This window comes from Gavialis gangeticus, unplaced genomic scaffold (genome assembly GCF_001723915.1).
Source record: "Gavialis gangeticus isolate Ggan-Ray unplaced genomic scaffold, GavGan_comp1, whole genome shotgun sequence".
Classification (NCBI taxonomy): domain Eukaryota; kingdom Metazoa; phylum Chordata; order Crocodylia; family Gavialidae; genus Gavialis; species Gavialis gangeticus.
The window spans coordinates 22,226,524-22,247,518 of record NW_017729008.1 but is presented as its reverse complement, the minus strand read 5'-3'; the positions used below and the strand labels follow the sequence as shown (position 1 = coordinate 22,247,518).

At 40.7% G+C, this 20,995-nt stretch overlaps 1 protein-coding gene across 2 annotated transcripts in view; it reads right to left on the bottom strand.

Annotated features, from left to right (window-relative positions):
* The window catches only part of CD36 (CD36 molecule), a 75,512-nt gene extending 56,223 nt beyond the window's left edge, over positions 1-19,289 (bottom strand). The window contains exons 1-2 of one of the 2 annotated variants that reach the window (XM_019509495.1): positions 19,078-19,289; positions 5,922-6,156 (exon numbers count right to left, since the gene is read on the bottom strand). In XM_019509495.1, the coding sequence (XP_019365040.1) occupies positions 5,922-6,041 (120 nt within the window). In that variant the 5' untranslated portion in view covers positions 6,042-6,156; positions 19,078-19,289. Of the gene's footprint in view, positions 1-5,921; positions 6,157-18,022; positions 18,237-19,077 lie in introns of those variants that run through there. The other variant, XM_019509494.1, reaches the window with a different exon arrangement.
* Positions 19,290-20,995: the final 1,706 nt, after the last annotated feature.

Sequence of the window (20,995 nt, the reverse complement as noted above, 5' to 3'; positions counted from 1 at the left end):
CTTTAGTTTAAAGCCCCCCACCACCATTTTTCATTGCAGAGATGCTGATACACATAACACTGGAGTCTGCTGGAGAGGTAATTACCACACTCTGACGTGTTCTGGCGTGCTATAATTACCCATGTAAGAATTGCTGATTTGTGAATGCTGCTGACCAGGTTGTCAGAAGATTTTAGTTCCTCAGAATGTCAAAATTTCCACGTTGATTATTTCAGGTTGTGCTTAAGTGACCACTGTATATCTGGGGTTTTGGTTGTAGCCATATTGATCTAAGGACATAGGCAAGCAGGTTCTTTGGATAGATGTGATATATTTTATTAGACTACTGAGTAGTTGGGAAAAAGTTCCTAGCAAGCTTTTTGTCAAATCCCACAGACATTTTCTGTCCATGAACATGAAAACTGCCCTTTGAGATCAATGAGAAGTAAACACTAAGGCCTGAGTTGATACTGAAGAATTGGGGTATTATTACTGTGATTTTGAACAAGGACTGACAAGTATGGCCATATCCTCTCTTTGTGTTTGCTACTGTATATATATGGGAAGTAATTTCTTCCCAACCAACACAAATGAAAGATGAATTGGACCAAAGAGGGCCAGTAGCTATGGGGACAATAAAGCTTTTGAATACAGTAACTACTACAGTTCATAAAGTATGTGGCTTATTATGCCATATCAACATTCATATGAGTCTTTTACCTTGATAGGAAAGTGGGACACACAATTGCTGAGCTGTTTTAACACTAGAGCAGGCTAACAGCTTTTATCTAAAACTTGCTACCTTTTTTAGCAGGAGCTGGCCCTAAAAAGGGCATTCTGTAGATTGTACTGGCTCATTTCTCATGTCACCGCAACTGCATGTGAGTGATGGGTAATAAGTTCTCCACTGGTCTAGACTTCCCCTACTGAGCTTTTCAGAAACTGGATGAAACTGTTCAGAAAAAGTTTGAAGAAAGATCAAACTTTGGAAAAGTGTGCAAAACCATTATAATGGAAACATCTTAGCAATAATGTTAATTTTGCCAAAAATGTGATTTCCTAGCTAAGGTAAGGAAAAGTTCTGACAATTTTGCAATGGGACAAGTTGGGAATGAAACATTTTAATTTTTCTGGCCAGAAGTGGTTTTACACTTTCATTTGTTTTCCATATTGTCTGTTTGGATATAACACAAAATAAACTAAATACATAAATCAGAAAATCCAAACAAAATGTTTCCATGGATCCAAAACACAATATTTTTGGGAATTTTATTTAATGGAACATTCTGTATGTTTCTTAATTAGAATAAGGCCAAATTTCCCAATCTTCAACTTCTTCAGGAAATATAATTACTTTCCCCAGCACATCTCTGTGTGGAAGCAATTGGCCATAAGCCCTGCTATGCAGTAGCAGGCACCTTTACATCGGGAAACCTCTCCCCTCTGACAGCTGTACTTGGGTTGTAAATAGGCTGAAGTTACAGTTGGGGAATAAACCCAGCATGTGGATCACAGCCAATGCTTTGATTGTTACTGCCAACTTCCTTGGAGGGATGCCCTTAAAGGGTAGATACCCTGAAACCTGCCGTTGGGAGTTGGGGTTAACTAGACCAGACCTTTATTAGCATTGTAGCTTATGGCTGCTGTTGCTGTTTTGGATTAGTGCAAGGGTGAGGTGGAACAACCCTTCCAAAGAAGGCCTATGCCTCCATGTCTGCCACCAGCCCTGAGTGGGGGCACTCACTACAGAAAGAGGATTTAAGGTACAGGCAAGCAGGCCTGGGCTAGAGACCCTTGGAACAGCAATCCTAGGAGTATTTTGAGTCAATGCTTACGGCATCATAAATCTGGTTGTTAATAAGGCTAAAATCGTTTCTGCCCCCACTTGCACTGTGAACTTTGTTTAAAGCCACGTGGTTCAAGTACCTTCCATAGGGCCTTATCTAGGAGATAATGGTGGAACGCAAGGTCAAACTTCTAAGTGCATGAGTCTGCATGTACTAACCTCACAAGCTAGCTTGTCTCCCTTTGAAAAAACAAAAACTGTGTTTGGAAATAAAAATCAATAAGTTTATTTAAAATCAATTTGCTCTTGGGAATTAACCAGAATTAATCTTGAAGTTTTTACTCAGGAAAATCTGAAAAAAAAGAACTGAATGTTTTTCCTGCTAGGCTTCTTTTCCTAATATTTCTTTGAACCTGAAGCCAGACCAGCACTTCTTATTTACAAGGATTTATAATATTGTTTATATGTGCAGCCCAAACTTCCCCATTTGAAGGAAGCTGGATTTGTGTGGGAGTGACTGGTGACTGCAGAATATAGATAAATGCCCATAACCTGTTACTTCACGGCTGTTTTATTCCTTGTAATTGTGAAGAGTATCAACGTTCAGCCCTAAGCAGCTGAAAGGCAAATGTCAGGGATGTCAAACTCCCTTGGCTCCCTGAGATGGCTCTGTACCTCCTTGTGGGCTGGATCCAGACCGTGAGGAGCCTTGTGGACCAGATACACACCCACACCTGGCAGTTGGACAACCAGTGGCAACACTGACTGCTATAGGTTGAACTACAGAAATAAAAATGCCCATCATTTATGCCCTTCATTGCTGACATGTGTCCCCAACATGGCTCTGTTTGACAGAATTTAGTGGTGGGTGCCACCCCTACTTGTCCTGCTCTCTAATTCCTGGTCCCCACAGGAGCCCCACATGCCACACTCTACAGCAGGGGCGGGCAATTATTTTGGGCAGAGGGCCACTGACTGAGTTTTGGCAAGCCATCAAGGACTGCATGACAGGGGCAGATAAATATTAATTTTCTAAATTTTTTAGGGGCCCCACAGGCCAGATAGAATGGCCTGGCTGCATTTTGCCCACCCCTGCTCTACAGGAAGATACAGACATTATACTTTTACCAGTATAAGTGATTGGAACCCAGTCTTTACCTGTAACAGAGCTGAAGTTTGATACATGTAGACTGGTTTAAAAATGGTGGACCTAGTCTAAGATTTGCTGTTCTGCTTCTTGCCCCCAACGGGCAGATGTGTGTTCTGTTTGCTACTGATCTAAACTACACCACTTACAGAAAACCATGTATCTTAGATCAATTCTACTCCAGGCTTTTTGAATGTCTGTCATATCCAGTTCACATGTGCTATACTCAGAAAGATGCAATGTAGCTAGCTGCCTTTGAACACAGTGAGGTTATTGGCATGCATCCAGATGTAGTGTAGTTCCATTACATATATTTGGGGTTTAGTTTCACTGCAGTAATCTCTAGCGCAAGCTCAGCCATGTAGATCTGCCATCATATATTCCTTTCTGGATCTCACACACCTTCCCAAAGCCATGTGAGCTGAAACTGATACGTTTCAATTAAATATGTTGATTTCAACAAAAACAGCCTTTTCCAGGAGCAAAAAACGACATCAAAATGTTTTTAACAACTTCAACTGAACAGACCAGCTCCCTACACATAGGCAACCATATCTTTATTTTTTATTTGTTTGTGGTGACTCATGTAAAGTTTTATTGCTCATTGTTCCTGTTAACCTGACAGGTGAACGCAGTTCAAAATGAATTAATTAGTTTTGCTTTCTTTCTGTTCATTGCAAACAGAGCTTCAATGAGTTATACTTCTACTTTACAAGTTTCAATAATTTATACTTATGCAAAACCTTCTTTCTGGGAAGGGGATTACCCAGGTGTCTCTGACAGTCTAACTTGAGTGGCAGTGATGATGCACATGAAAGAAGGTCACTTGACCACTTGACTCACATGATCCAGAATAACTGTGGCAGTTAGAGTATTTTTTCACCTTTAAATTTATTCTGGGAGTGATGAATGTAAAACTCCACTATAGCACTCCTACAGAGTGATTCTTCATTACCAGTATCTTAAATCCAAAACACCCTGTAATAACTATTCAAACATGATTCAAATACATTTGTAAACTCGATTGTATATGTATTCAACAACTTGAATGATAAAAAACTCAAATAGCTAAAAGAAATGATCACGGCTGCAACAAAACCAAAAAATAAAAAAAATTTAAAAAAATTAAAAAAGAAAGAAGCAAAAGTTTATTCCATCTGTAACTTACAAGTTAAGATCTCACACATCTACTCTTACCCAATAGAGATTTTCAAAGAATGTTTATTGTATAACTGATCTCAGAGGAATATTCATATAAAGTAAACAATGGAATATATAATAATGTTGCCAACATCAATACTCAATGTTAAAAAAAAACCTGACAAATTGAAAGAATGCTCTTGTCTAACCAAAAACAAATATTTAATTTTGCAAAATTAGAATGAATTTCAAGGTTATGTAACTGATTGTTTAAAATGACATATTATTCCAAGTATTCTTGATTTTTTTGCAGAAATGTATTTAGGCATAAAGCAACATATTGGTAGGTGGGGGATCATGCCTTAGTGAGATAAACCAATTTGTCATTTATTGATTTCATGTTAGCCCCCCTGAATCTATAATTTAAAAAAAAACCAAAACCAAACCAAACCAAACCAAAATAAAAAACTAGAACTAGAGCTGGCTGGAAAAAACTGCAAATTGCAATAAAATTTGTGATGGATATTGCAGAGTTGTAAACCTCAGGCAGTTTTACAGAAATGTTTTTATTTTGACAAAATTCTACTGAAAACCAGGCAGGACTCCAGTGGAAAAGTTCCTGGGTTTTTACCAATTCCTGTCCAGCTGTTCCTGCCAGGCAGGCAGGGGAAGTACAGCTTGTCAGGCTGGGGCTCTAGTGCAGCTCATCACTGGGAGCATCTCAACCTCACTAAACCCAGGCTCCCAGGCCCAAAACAACCCACCCACACAACTATATTTGTATTTGTGATCTCTGGATTCCAAAATCCAGGCATGGGGACTTTCTGATACTGGGGAACTTCCAATAACATCCATTTCTACTGAGAATGTAAAACGAACTCCAATTTTGAAATAAGTAAACACTCTGTGAAAAAGAACATTTTTTCCACCTATCTCAACCAGGCAGAACTTCACATGTTCTTTACTCAACTGGTACTTAAGGGTCTGATCAAGTGAGGAAATGCATGATGTAGGATTCTTGAGATCATGAGCCCATTGACTATGACAGATACCTTAATAGGCACAGTAGTCACTGTGTGGGCATATTTATATGAGACGCTTAACTTCGTATCAGCATAGTTTACTGAGAGGTAAGCATGTGCATCTACATGCTTACTTCATAGTAAATCTCCTTAATCCTGAGTAAATTTGCTACCTGCAAATGTGACAGTGCTATAGCACTTGTGTAGATGCCTGACTGGGAGCAAAATCTGATCCTGATCAGCTGTCCACCAGGGGTGGGAGATTGCTCCCTGTCCTGGGAAGCTGCCTGATGCCAGGGCGGACTTTGCCATAGGAGTCAGGGCGGGGACTATGTCCTAAACTGATTGAACCTAAATCAGTTAAGTCTGATACTACATCCTTTCAGGTTTATCTTAAACCAGTTTCAGCCTTCTTGAAAGCAGTTTATGTGCTTTCAAAGCACATAAACTTCTGTTGTGTTACAGATTTAAACTAATTTCCAATCACTTATACCTGTTTATGTGTTACTTCTGTCCCTAGCCAAGAAGAGAAGAGTTTTAAAATGTTTGATTCTCCAACTGCTGTAGTTTTTCATCGGGAAACTCATCTTTAATGTTACATTTTTTTTATCACTTTTCCCTCATGCTAAGCATGAAAACAAGAGAAAATAAAAGCATGCAAATGAACTTAGGTGAAACATAAACACATCAGCTTCCCAGAAGCTCAGCTACAGCCTGAATTCCCAGAGATTAATAACGTCCCAGTTTTCTCAATGCATTGTGTATCAGACCAATGATTACAATCTAAGTGATCTTTTATAATAACCCCAAACTACATTTAAAAAACGGAATGAAATAACATATTTACCTTCTTTATTGTACTGCTAACAAAGTAATCACCAAGTGGTATTAAGACTCCTCCAAAGATAGCCAGCACTGCTCCAATGATAGCCCCAGTGAGTAGACCATAGTTTATGTTGCAGCCCATTCTGCTTCTTTTCCAGGATGTGTGTTGGTTGTGGATGTGCTCTTTCTTCTAGCTTTGGGATCCTGTTATACCTTTGTGGTCCCAATGCATAAGCAGTTCTTATTGGGAGAAGCTGCTAACAAAATTGGAGAGTAGAAAAAGCTCACAATCTAGAGAACAAAGTACAAAGTACGAAAGGGAAAACAGATAGGAAACCAACATGTTCGTGCTGGTCCCTTCATTAAAGAGGTGTTGTCAGAAAGATTATTTTTATTTCAGTAACTTGGCATTTTACCATAGTAGTTTCATAGTTTCATAGTTAGTAGGGTCGGAAGGGACCTGAGCAGATCATCAAGTCTGACCCCCTGCCATGGCAGAAAAGAGTACTGGGGTCAAATGACCCCAGCAAGGTGTTCGTCTAGCCTCCTCTTAAAGACCCCCAGGGTAGGAGCCAGCACCACTTCTCTTGGAAGTTGGTTCCAGATCCCAGCTGCCCTGACAGTGTAGTAGCACTTCCTGATGTCTAATCTGAATTTACCCTCTGCCAGCTTGTGACTGTTATTCCTGGTCACTCCTGGTAGTGCTCGGGGGAACAGGGACTCCCCCAGTGCCTGCTGATCCCCCCTGACTAATTTGTAGATGGCCACTAGTTTCCCCCTCAGCCTTCTCTTGTGGAGGCTGAACAGGTTCAGGTCCTGTAGCCTGTACTCGTAGGGCCTGCCCTGCTGCCCCCTGATCATACGAGTGGCCCTCCTCTGGACCCTCTCCACGTTGTCCACATCCCTCTTGAAGTGCAGCGCCCAGAACTGGACGCAGTACTCCAGCTGCGGCCTGACCAGTGCCGCATAGAGGGGGAGGATCACCTCCGTGGACCTGCTTGAGATGCATCTGTGGATGGATGACAAGGTGGCCTTCCTGACTGCATCCCCACACTGATGGCACATGTTCATCTTGGCATCAGTGATGACTCCAAGATCCTTTTCTGCCTTCGCACTGCCAAGAAGGGAGTTCCCCAGCCTGTAGGTATGCTGCTGGTTCTTGCATTTAAATGTTTCATCCCATTCCTTGGCAAACTGGTAACTTTTTTTCTCTTTTTTTCCCCCACATCATCATGGGACACTTTGGACATTTAAAAAAAAATGTCTGGAAAGCAGTGGCTGGAAAAGCATCCATAGGTGAAGTTCCAGTTCACTTTTTGCATGTGTAAGTGGCAGTTTTTCAGCGAAAAGTGCCACTTACATGCAGGTAGCTATAATATTTCACTGACAGAGTACATTAACTATGTATGTATATACTAAGCATGTGCGATAGGCTACACATGCAGTAGGCAGGCATAGGGCTATATACATATATCTCTTCTGTCCACATGCTGGCATACTGGCCTAAAAAAGTAGGTGCTTAAACACGTGACTGCAGGGAAAAGGAGGAACAGGATCCTTCTGGATTTTAGTTCTAACAGAGGAATATTTAGCGCACTCAGAAAGCTGGACACCCTTTCTTAAAGGTGGGTTGAACTCTACCTTTCCAAAATAGAAATCAGACACGTTCAGTTCTGAATGCATTCTGGGTGAGCGAGGTCTAAAATGCAGTTCTATTGCTTCCTGGGCAAGTGACCTATCCATTGAGCTGGTGGGGGTAAAACATGGGAGGGTCCTTCTCACCGATAATTTTTTTCTGGAACTTGAGCATAGCTCTGGTGTTCATCTGTAGGTTATATTGCAAGCTTGCACCTCCAGAGTTTAAAGCAGGGGACAAAATTGTCCAGGTAGACAACTAGAGAACTATCACTTAGATGTGCAAGAGAGAATTCCACCATCAGTGGCCAAATTCAATGCGAGTGTAGTAAAATAGTTGGATGTCTGAACTGGTGGAAGCGGGTGATTTCATTTCTGAGAGCTGGTAACACCACTACTAGAATACTGATTACAGTTTTAAAGACTGCGTAAGCAAGAACCACAAGTGAGCTTGGAAAGCTGCAGGATATACCTTACAGTAAGGCTAGGGCTGTGCCTGCAGTCCCCCCGGAGCTCTTACTAGGGAACAGAGGGGTGAGGGCAGCCTGTTTTCTGGAGCAGAGAGCACAGCCTAGCTCAGCCCAGCCACAAAGAATCTGGGATGCTGGGAGACTCTGTATTAACTTAAATCAGGAAAGGGTCTGGGACAGACATTTCAAAAGCCAGTTGGACTCAAAATCAATTAAGTCTGATACTACATTCAACCAGGTGTATCTTAAACTAGTTTCGGCCATTTTGAAACTGGTTTATGTGCAGTGAAGTTCTGTTCCATTACAGGTTTAAATCAGTTTCTGATCACTTAAACTGGTTTATGTGTAATGTCTGTCCCTAGCCTAAAAGATTCAAAAGGCTCTTATCACTAGGTTAGCTACACTGCTGTCCTTTCTCACCAAGCCTATCTCAAGGTATATTGAAACTTCATCTCTCCTGGGACAGCATTCCACAATTCGCACCCTTTCTGTTCAGCAGTTGGTTTATAATCCCACCCCCAGATGCTAACCATCCCTGGATATTTCAATAGGTTCACAGAATCACAGGGTTGGAAGGAGAGTAGTTAAACATTGGAATGGGGTAACCAAGGAAGTTGTGGAATCTCCATTCTTGGACATATTTAAAATGTAAAGTTATGAAAACAATCTAGTAGATCAATTACTGGAAATTTTAACTGGAAACAAGCTTGAAATTCAAGTTAAAAACAAAGCACAGATTTTTTACAATGAAGATGATTAAGCATTGTAACCAATTACCAAACCAAATTACCAGTAGTTGTCATATCTACCTTTGCAAATAGGGGCTTAGCTGCTTTTCTGGAAGATACGCTTGAGTCAAACTACAAGCTGACTATACAAGTCAATGAGTCGCATGCAGATGTCTCTGGGTGAAATCTTGAGCAAAACAGAATACAGATTCCACTTCATAAAACAGGATTTCATGATTTTGAAATTTTGCTTTGTTCCAAATTGGGGCAAATATGTTACTTTACCTAACCTTAACTTCAGTAGCAATAAGGCAGTGGGGCTCTTTTATTAACCATCCCATAGCTGGGAAGAAGACAGTACTTTGTTTGGAGTCAATAATTTAATTTGAATTTGGGCTTCCTTTTGTATTTTTATATCTAAAAGAATTACACAAATTGAAAAAATAGAATCATTTAGTTCCAAAAAATGTTAAGATGGGACATTTCAACATTATTATAATTGAACCAATTGCACAAACTTTTTGGATTTATTTTTGGAATTACATACTCTAATAATATGCTTCCATCAAAATCTCCTCAACCAGCTCTGATGAAATTCTGTGCTAGTCAGGGAATCTAACTAGATGTTTTCATGGTCCCTTCTGCCTTAAAATCTATGAATCTATGCAAGTAGTAACCTGTATCTGCTAATTAGTTAGTAATAACTTGAATCATTATTCCCTACTTACGCAACTGAAAAGCATTTTAATTATAAAGCACTAACCATTTCCCACCAAATACCATGCAATAGTAGCCTAGACACATTCCAATTTATGCAATTCAACTTAACCACTACCCAACAGCTTTGACTTAATCACTTTCAGATAACTCCAAGGCTAGTAACAACAGCAACTGCAGATATAGTTTGTGATGTGACCTTTAGCTGTTACAGTTTTACCACTGACTGCAGTATACAGGGCTCAAAATAATAAATGACAATTGATCAAATCCTGTTCATTTCTGTAGAGAATTCCTGTTCAGACTGTTATGTGCATTATGCAAAATAGAATACAGTGTAAAAACATGGAATATCATAAAACAATATAAGCAAATTGACTTTAGTATTAGTAGAAGCACCCTCCTAGAAAGCGAAATATAGAGATAAGATTTTTGGGTTTTTTACCAGTTGCTCTCCATTCTCTTTAAAATGCCATTTACTGTACTGATTAAATTGATTTTCAACACTCTGGGAAATAAAGAAATATTGGGGAACACGTGAAATGTACTTCACTGTTACTAATTCCATTAAGTAGTTATGCATTTGTTATAATTACCCGTTTAAAAGAAGAAAAAATTAGCCCAAAGTTAAGATTTGCTAGAAGTAATCTTTATAAAAAGCTTCAAGCAATAACAAAACTGGGAGTAACTGTTTTTCTTCCAATTCTGTCAGACAGTTGTTTTTAAGTATATAAACACTGCCCTACAATTTTTACACTCAAATACTGCAGCCCTAAGATCTTGTAAGGGAATGTGATTTCTCTTGCGCTCATTGTAAAAGGCAAAAGAAATGCAAATGGTAAACAATGTAAAAAGCAAAAAGTCAAATAGATTCTGAAACTTCTCTGTTCATAATACACAGCGTTGGGAATCTTAACTCCTTCTAAGTCATAAGGCATGTCCAGGAAAATTAGGAGATTGTCTTAAAAAAATCACAAGATAATTAAAAATGCATTTGAACGGTCTTTAAAATGTATTGCTCTTTCTTTTTTGATCCTCTGTTGTGCAACAGAGTCATATTTGCAAACTTTTTTCTGCAACAACGAGCGCTACAAATTGACTTTTCTTTAAAAAATTGAAAAGTATAGTTCGCATGTATTCATATGGCTCCAGGAACTGGAGCTTGAAGAAAACCATCAAATAATATAAGACACAATACAATGAGGAAAGCTGAAAACAACAAATAAAAGGGAAGGGAACACCTTTTAAAAATCTGCATAATAACCTTGACAGTGTTTAAAGAAACAACTTTGCCAGCTCTTGTGGTTTTGTATTATTTTTCAATAAATATTTTAGGATCTCTTTTCCTACTGAATCAAGAAATAATAACGAGAACACTCTCAGCTTTAATTTTGTATGGTATAACTTACCTTGAAAAGGGGAGAGTGACTTTTCAGCTTAGTGTATCAAGACTTAACACATGACTTGCATCAGTGTTACCAGCAAATGAAGAGCTACAACCTCACACTAAAAACAAACACTGTAAAGTCTGTGGGAGTTATATATTCCAGAAGACGTCAGTTCTGTGATTATTATCTTTTGCCAGAAGAAAAAACAAAGTTGCATTGAAGCTTGGGGTCTATTTTTACAGTCTGACTAAAACCCGTTACCTATATCTCGTGGTAAAATACTTAGCAGCTGTGATCTATAGCAAATTTTGATCCAAGTAAGTCAGAGGCCAAGGAGACAAAAGGGTAAATCACTTGTTCAACTGCCTGTCATTTTTTCTGTGTCACATACTACCCCATTTGCTTTAAAACAATCCAGAACAGAATAACAAGTTTATGACATCTTCTTTATATGAGTATTTTTTCCACATTCCCAGAGTGCCACTCTTTAGCTATATAAATAGAGTAGTAGTACTACAATCATAGTACTATCACAGGACCCCTGGCAAGGCAAAATCTGATTGTATTCACACTTTTAAGGTCATTTGTGGAATTTGATTAGTGGAAACAGGAAACAGAGTACTGTTGTACTGTTTGTATGAATTACTTTTTTTTAAAAGTTAACAACTACAGTGTGCGTGCGTCTACACAAGATGCTATGTTACCATAGCAACAAGCTACTGCGCCATAGCTTGTTGCTACAGTGATATAGCATCAATGGACATGAACTGTGATGGTGACACTACTGCACTAAAGCAGCTAAAAATAACCATGCAGCAACAGGACTTTGCGGTAATGGTTGAGCAAGTACTAAATGATATAAGTAAGAACTGACAAGGGAAAGGATACAAGCTGCGTCTACATAAGAACTGCACACTCAGCCGCTCATGTAGACATGGCCTGTATCATTTCCCTTTGCAGAATAAGCCTTCTTTCTTATATTCTGCAATCTCAGCAATTTTCTCCAGGTATTCCACTTAGAAATCAAGGTCCCAGAAATCCTTATGGTACCCTACATAAAAACAAGTGTTTGACCCTACAGAGCACCTTAAATAACTGGATCTTCCTATTATTAGAGTAGCTAATGCCCTACTCCTTTGAAAGCCACCTGACAATAAAGTTCCTGGAGGACACCTGCTGTCATGGAGTGGTATCCAACTGTTGGCCCCAAATGACAGTGTCATATACTGAACAGAGATATTGAATACCCTCCCCTCTGTCCCTCAGCATAAAGCCTAATGCAAGTGTTGAGAGAAGAGGGAAAATAATATCCCTAAGGGGGCAAGCCACTTTTCATGCATCAGTAATGAATTAGGCAGTGCCTCTACAAATGTTCTGTAGATCCTCCAGCAACAAAATTTCTATCTCGTAATGCACCGGTGCTCTTAGCGCAGCATCTTCCTGCTACCCCTTCTACAGGGAGTAATGCAGGTCATTGCCTTTCCTCCACTGACGCATATTCTGCAAATAAATTCCCTCCCTGCCAGAAAAGCTCCCAAAGAAAAGGAAGTTCAGTCTATTGTCTTTGCAGGGTCATGTAAGTGGCAAATACTAAGCAGATAAGACATATAGCACGAATCCCAGAAAAAAACCCAACAGCCTGTAAAGAAATTCGAGTCGTTGGAAGTACCTAGCATAGTTATTCTGAAATACGTTTGAAGAGTAGATAGAACTTTCTATTTTCATAGATTTCATATATTTTAGGGTCGGAAGGGACCTATTACATCATCGAGTCTGACCCCTGCCCTGGGCAGGAAAGAGTGCTGGGTTCAGATGACCCCAGCCAGGTTTTTGTCCAATTCAACCTTCACAAGACAGATGCCTGCAACACCTCAGCTAATTTCTTCTAATAAGAGTGGGAAATGGTACTTACCTCCCTCTGGGTACTAAGGAGAATGCCTTGCTCAGTCTCAGAGGATTTAAAATAAACAGAGGTATAAGCAGTCATTGGAGATGTGTTCAGAACGCATGGCCCCTTGGCCCCCAACCAACTATCCCAAGTCAAAGACGATTGATTAAAGCTGACCATTAATTACCTTTATGGGGTTGTGAAACATGGAGGCTGCTGTAAAGTGCTAATTTTACAACTTATTTGCTACAGATGAGAGAGCTGCCCTATTTTGCACTGAAAGACATGTAGCTGTTCCTTTTTCTCTGACTGAAATTTAGTACACCTGACACTTAAACGCTTGGCTTGTCATGGAAAATGAAGCCTTCTGTTTATCCTCAGACTATGGAAAACATGGGAAGCAACATGGGAGTATTCTACGTACACCATATCCAACAGGGTGTTTCTAATATGTCCACACCTTTATCAACACTTATCATTGTGAAATGCCTTGTATTTTGTTTGCCTTGTATCTTCATAGTCCTTTGTAAGTATTAAGTATGTAAGAACTATGTAATTATTTTTCTTATTTAATATTCTTAAATAGGGAATGACAAGGGAGTTTACTCTTTTGGCTGGGACAAATATTCATGTAAGTGATGATAGATTTTATGATGTGAACACCTGGGATTAAAAACTAGGATGAAACTACTGGCTTGATTCATTCAAGCCTGAAGTGAAGGCAAACAAAAAGAGGAAGAAATAACTGTTGCAAACAGACAAGGCTGCAGGAAGCAGACAAGATTATATCAGATCTGTCATTCTATATGGGGTTATACCTTAGGAAATTACCATGAAAAAAGAAACAGGAAAATATCTTTTCCTACCAGTTGGGCTGGCCTGTGCTTTATGGTAACTAGTACTCTTATCAAGAAGGAAACCTTCACAGAGCCATTCAAAACCCCACCTATCCTTCTTCATCAACACTGTCCCTACAATATTTCACCAGTTGCTACATCAGGGCACAAATTACCAGCCTTGCAGCTTCCAGAGGACATGAAAATGAGGCAAATTCTCAAAATACATCATTTTAAACCTGGAGATTTTAGCTTTTCATGTCACAGAGACTGACATAGAATTTGACAAAGTGTTTTTGTTTTCCCTTGGACCATGTCATAATATCACAGAAAAAATAGTAATTAATCTTCCAGCTCTGTTTTTCAGTGGAACTGATTTGATGTAGTCTCCTATATGTCTTAGGATACACACAAAAAACACATTTCTCAATCCTGGCCAGTCTACAGTTGCTTGAAATAAGAGTTGCTCTTAGCACACAGACAGTCTAATCTCCCACCACAGAAGTGTCCTAAGCTTCTTCTTAACCCCATCTGGGGTAGGATGATTAGCATTAGCATAACTTGGCCTTCTACAATGGGATGGTTTGTAGTCCCTTTGGCTAAGGACAGACATTCAAAAACCCTGTGCCTGATTTGATTCAATCTTTGCAGGTTAGTCTAACCTGCAATGCTTTAATTGATTTGGAGGTGGATAGACATTCCTTTTTCATTCCAGAAATGCAGGCACATGCCTGCAGTGGCTCAGGCTAGAAGCCAAAGGGTGCTACAGCAGCCCTCCCTTCCCTTCTGTAGGGCTGAGCTGATGGGGTGCAAGGCCAGGCCTCAGTAGGACACTCTGATTAGGAAGGGGTGTAAACTTCCACATTGCCTTCACCGTCCTAGGCTTTTCCCACTCACTGCTCAAGGGCTGGGAGTGTTGCTAGACCCTGCATCTGTTGATACTGAGCTTTTCAATCTCCATCTCCCTGCTTCTTCAGACTGTCTACAAACCAGCTCATTTCTAAGACCTTTCTCTGTCTCCTCTTGAAGACTGACAGATTGCACCCAGCAGGTTGCTTGTCAGAACAATTTTCATAACCCCACAAGCCATATGAAAGAAACCATCTTTCTCAACTGTTTCAAGCTCTTTCTATCTTCAGGGTACATTTGCATTTACAACCCACTAACTGTCCACCTTTTTTTCCAGTGAAATTGGAGACCTACACAGATGCCTCTCAGAAGTAGCAAGCATGGGGGGAGGGAGCAGGCATGACCAGGTGCTGAGTCCCTGCCCTGGGAGAGGGGTGAGGGAGAGGATCCCTTCTTGAGCAGCCCAAGGGGATGGAGTGGGGGAAACCTGCCAAGCATTGCAATCCCTCAGCCAGCCAGAGCAGTGATAGTGCTCTGCCTAGGAAGGATAGGGGTGGAGCCAACCCTGCTGCACTGGAGCAGACAGCACAGCCTAGCCTAGCCCAGCCCAGCCCAGCCCAGCCCAGCCCAGCCCAGGGATGCAAAACACCTGAGATGCTGGGGGACTCTGGTTTAACTTAAACCAGGAAGGGGTCTGGGACAGACATGCATAAAATGGTTCGACCCAAATCAGTTAAGTTTGATACTACATTCAACCAGATTTATCTTAAACCAGTTTCAGCCATTTTGAAACTGGTTTATGTGCAGTGAACTTCTGTTGTGTTACAGGTTTAAACCAGTTTCTGATCACTTAAATTGGTTTATAAGTAATGTCTGTCCCTAGCCTTTATGAACCACTAGAGACTCCAGTATTTAATCTCTCCATTTCTGAGAAGTATTGAAGTTTGTAATCCCTTCTGATTTTTAGTACATGCTCCTCTTTTGTACAATATTTCAAAATATCTTTGGATCAGTGCAGCCTGACTACAGCACAATGTAAAGCATTGTCTTGTAATAAATTTATCCCAGGGAATAAAGAGCTAAAGCTGGAAAGTCTATGGCAATGTGTTAAGTACTTCATTGGCAAAACGAGTAGGGGAATTTCACCCTAGAATCTTTCCCCGGACAAATCTCAGTCCAGAAAGCCTGTTTCTATGCTCTTTTTTATTGATTGTAGGACACACAGCTCTGAGCTAAGAAAAAGAAGAAATGGAGAAAACTCTAAGAAAGCCCTGGCTACAGTCCCAGAGTACTGTCCCCAAGACTTTGTTATCAAATTCTAGGAGCAGCTTCAAACCAATATTTTACACCCTATTCAGGAGTGTCTTGCCAGGATTGCTTACAGAAAGGGTAATTTCTGTATGAAGTCACTGCTTCCTACAATGTGGAAAGGTCAGCCACTTCTACAACATAATGTGTCTACTACAGGTGGCATAGTCCCCTTGTTAAGGACACATTTCTGTGAGTAAGGTGGAGTCAGGTATGGACACGGGGCTGTCTTGGCAGGACATTCACTGACTATAGGAAAAGATTGCAGAAAACCACATAAAAAGCTTAAGTATACCAAGGCCCTTTCCTTCTCAGAGAAATGTTAGAAAAAACATCAGCTATGTGGAACTATGAAATCACACTATCCGAAAACCAGGGATGTTTTAAGGTTAGCATGGAGGAAGAGGTCTCCTGCAGATCTCTGATCTTTTTAGCTGAAAACATTGTATTTACATGACTCCAGTAAAAACTGTAACAGGATTTCCATTTAGTTTCCTCCTTTCTACTTCCCTTCCCATTCAAAGATATTATGATCTTGGCCCTCAAGACTGCCCAATGGCCTACAGCTTAAAGACATTTATTATGCAAAGGATTTTTTCCCCATCTCTACTTGGCATACACATGCCCACACACATACACACACATAGAAAAAGGAAACCTCAGGTTTGTTTTTCACTTGATAAGATGTTTTGCTTTGACAAATGAAATGCAAACACTCAAATCACCAGAGGGAAGAAAACTCAAAGTACAATCACAGTTTTTATATGAGACACACTCCTGGCTGCAGCTGAAGCCTCAAAGGGTATAGAACAGATTATGAGCAGTGTGTGCAGAATGACTAGAATATGCAGTATTACTAAAAGACATTTCAAACTAGCCAAGTCAGGCCACGAAGATATAAACTGTCAATGATGGCTCCATGCTGGGATAGAGCAGAGGGGCTAATACATGTGTAACCTCATGGAGATTTATGTATTTTTGTGAAAAATACATGTCGGATCTTTAGTTGGTGTAAATCAGAGTAGCTCTGCATGGGTAAATATGTATTATACATATTTACATAAATTGAGCAACTGACCCTATTTCTTTAGATTAAGCCATTGACATAGTTCTGTATCAAAATTATCAGTTAGACTTTGAGTTGTTCCAGGACATAATACAACTGAGGAAAACTTACATCACTGACTATTTTCTTAGCATTATACCTGATAAAAGTGTTTCACAAGTCTTGCTGAAGGAATTTAGCAAAAGAACTAAAGAAAGCACATATTTTATATTTGTCCTGCAATCATTTATGTTTATATGTTCACAGATCACAAAAATAAATATTTATCTTAATAGTAAAAGTTAAAGCAAACGAGATAATGAAAACCTGTTGATTTACTAAGAATTTATTTTATTCTCCAAAAGGAATCCGCGTTAACATCAATAACAGTGAATTAAAGAGCCATAGGAGTACAACTGTATTGTTTAGAAATCTGACCATGTTATTTTAAAGGTGCTTACTATGTCTTGGGTTTAACTCAAGAACTCTGAATCCAATGCTACTTTATGTTACATAAAAACCTTTATCAAATAGGATAATTATTTAATTATAAGATATAATTAAAATAATTTATGTAAGAAATAATCTTGACCTATAACATTTTGCTGGATATCATAGTCACTTTATTTGTATATATGCACACATATAAACAAATGCACGGAAGTAAAATGTGTGTTACCTATGCCCATGTATAAACTTTACTGTTGCTGCCACCCTGTGTTTCTTTTGCAGAATAAAAGCAATCGATAATAGTGGTGAAAAGTACTATATGCATGTGTGACTGTATACATATACACACTCAAAAACACATATATACACATATACATAATGAATTCTGACACTGCAAAATGTGCATATATGCATGCACATGTGTACATGTCTATGTTTGTATGTGTATAATAAGTGTGTGTGTGTGCACTGTGTGTGTGTGTGTGCACTGTGTGTGTGGTAATAATTGTAGTAAATATTAAAAATAGTAAGATGTTACATATTAACATGTCTGAAGTCATTTGATTAAAACTATATGAAAATACTCTTTGTTGCCTAAACCTTTCCTTAAGCAAATACACAGGTAATAGAAGTGCAAACAGAAAAGAAATGAGCTAAATAACCTTTTTCCCTTGCATATTGTAATACTAAAAAAGCCCCTGCATTTTACTGGTGACAGAGTCTAGTGACAGCTCAGCTCAAGAGGAGAGGTTACGCTGACAAGTGGCGTGCTCTGAAACTGCATTTAGCTCATGAATATGGGAACATACCTGTATTGAGGAAGAGATGCTGTCAATACCACTGCCGGCAGGATCTAAAGAGTCACAGAAGAGCCTGCTAAGTTAGCTTCTTATTCACAGAGAACTCAAGTTGCTGTAGCAACCCTATAGCAACCTGGGCTGCCCAGTCCTTTAAGAGTCCGTTGATCTTTCATCAGCCACAGACTAAAAAAGCAAGTTGCAGAGACCTTTCAACAGCCCTAGTGGTGAAGCTGCCTCAGGAGATATGGTGTGAGAAGAACTGGGGTCAAAGATGACACACCCATTCCTCCCCAGCCCCCTTTCTGCTTCACAGAAATAACCAGGGTTGAGAAATCATTGTAGTGATCCCTTTACCCACTACAATAGCCCTGAGCTCAGAGGTAATGTAACAGGCACATACTGACAATCCAGGAAAACAGGTTTAATTATCTCCAGAGCCCTCTGCAAACACAAACTAATCCTAACTAATCCTGCGAATGCATTGGTGATAGCTTGGGTGTCCAATATAATTACTAAGTTTTCAGACCTGGTATTCTCATAGCTACTGATGTAAAATACAGTGGCAGAAATGCAGAATCAAATGGGAACTACCCAGAGAAGGTTTTTACTTAGAAGCTGACCTAAAGCCCATTCAAGGTAATGGGGATGTTTCTGGTGACATTGATGGACTTTGGACAAGATGTTTGCTGGCTAGAAGAATACGTATCTCTGTTTCTTTAGGTCCAGTTCCATGGCTACAACCTTCTCCAGGCTCCAGCTTTTCCTGAGTCTAAGGCAACAGGTACGGTGCACCTGAGCCACGTCACTGCTTCTAGATGATGGTGGTGAACAGCCAGAATAGGAGCCTGAGAAGGACTAGAGGGAACAAATCTGTTTCCTGCCTGTACAGGAGCCCAGAACAATTATTCCTTCCCCCTTCCTTGCGAGGTTTCTCATCCCTGACCTGCAAAACTAGCCGGGGGGAGAAAAAGAAGACAAAAAATGTTTCTGGAATTTGGTTTCCACTCTCCTGTGTGTTTTCACAGGCACTGAAACTCTCTGATGAGCTCTAATTACCTGGTTACTTCTGTTCTTCCTTTGACTTCCTTGGGGTTCCTCTGACTAGCTTCAGCTTGGCTTTCCCAAGAATAGCCAGTGGCTTATTGGCAGGCTCTCCTCTTCCTTTTCTCAGTGCTTCAGCTGAAATAGTCCTCCAGTTTTCTTCACTGTTTTCCACCCTAAAGTTTCTTGTTCTTCTTTCCACCCTGTAATATTGCCAGTCACTCCCCTGCTATCTGTCTCCTCCCTCACCACAAATGTCCTCCCTTTTCTCAGCTCCCGAGTCTCATATCCTTCCCATTACATGTCACTCCCCTCCCTGCCCTAGGCACTGCCTTTCCCCCAAAGCTGGCATCTTTCATCTCTGTCCTGCTTTCTCCTTAACTCTTCCTTCTTGCTTTGACATCCTCCCTTCTCCCTGTCCTTCAAATCATGATGTATAAACTCATGTCACTTAAAACATTACCCTCACACCGCATTTCTGAAGGTCTCCCCTGTCACCTGCTCTGTGTTCTTTCCCCAAGTCTCTTGCAAGTCATTGCTGTTCTGTTATGCACTTTTTTCTCTGCCCAGCTGATGAACCAAAACTAATGAACTTACAGGAAATGGTATGCCTTTAGCTACAGAAAATTGTAAGTGTGTGTGCAGAAAAGTGTAAGTCCCAAAATCTTATAGGAAAATGTATGTTAGAGACATCAGACAATAAAGGAAGAGCTGGATGAGCTTGTAGGGGTAAGTTAAACACCTCCTGCCACTCATAGTCAGGGAAGATGCTTGTGGTGGTCCAGAGGGAGCAGCTCTGGTTCCAGCAGGTGCACGGGAAGCATGGGGACACAAAAACAGCACAGGGCAGATCTGTATGGTTTTTGGAGTAAAAAAAGATGTTGCTGTCTCCTCTGCTGCTGCTGTAGCTGGAAATGTGAAGGAATGTATCTTTCCATCAGTCCTCAGTGAGCAGGGATGTCTTCTGCACTTTGCATTTAAAAAGAAAACTTCAAAATTATACAGGGAAAAGATAGCAGAAGTATAATCACACCACAAAGAGCCCAGGGCCAGGATTGTACATATCCCCCCTGTAATTACACCCATGGTTCAAAAAGCCTCTCCCTATCAGGCTTTCAGGATGGTGTTGGAGAAGCTGCAGCAGGACACTCCCACTTCTTCAGCAGCATCACAAAAATACAGAGTGGTAATTTTACAAAGGCCCTTTCCCTACAGCTTCTGGCAACAGCTTTTTACATGTCACACACTAGTCTGATACTGCTAACTGAAGCATGCTTGCTTGCTTTCTGTCCTTCTTCCCCTCTTTCTTTGCCCAGGGGGTGTTGAGGAGACCCTCTTTCATGCCTTCCTTGACTGTCCCCGCCTGCGGCCACTCTTTGTCACTCTCGAGCCACTGCTGCGAGCACTGGGCAGGAGCTTCTCAGAGACCACCTACGTGTGCTCCTACCCATATTGGGCAGCTGAGAAGGACCCCGTCTGCCTGGCCAACATCTTACTGGGTCAGGTCAAGGTGGCCGTCCTCAAGAGCTGCTGAAACCGGCTTGCCGGGGCCGGCTCAGATGATGCCCTGCGGCTTTTCCGCCTCGCGGTGCAGGCTTGCCTCTCACTGGAGTTTGAGCACGCTGTGCTCCAGCGGGCCATGCCCACCTTCGAGACACGCTGGGCCCTTGAGGGAGTGCTGTGCCAGGTGGAGGATGGCCGTCTCAAATATGCACTCTCATGTCATGACTGGTCTGGGCGACCGGGCTGGCTCAGTGTCGGACTACGACTTCCAGCTCGTGCCGCGTCCTGGGCCCTCACCAGGCTGCTTTTTTTGCTTTCCTTCTGTGTGGGAAGTTGAAGGTTTTGTTATGTGCGTGATTGGATGGAGCAGGGTACAAATTGTTTATTTATAGTTATGACCGTGTGGCCGGCACTCCGACCACATAACTAGCATGTAAG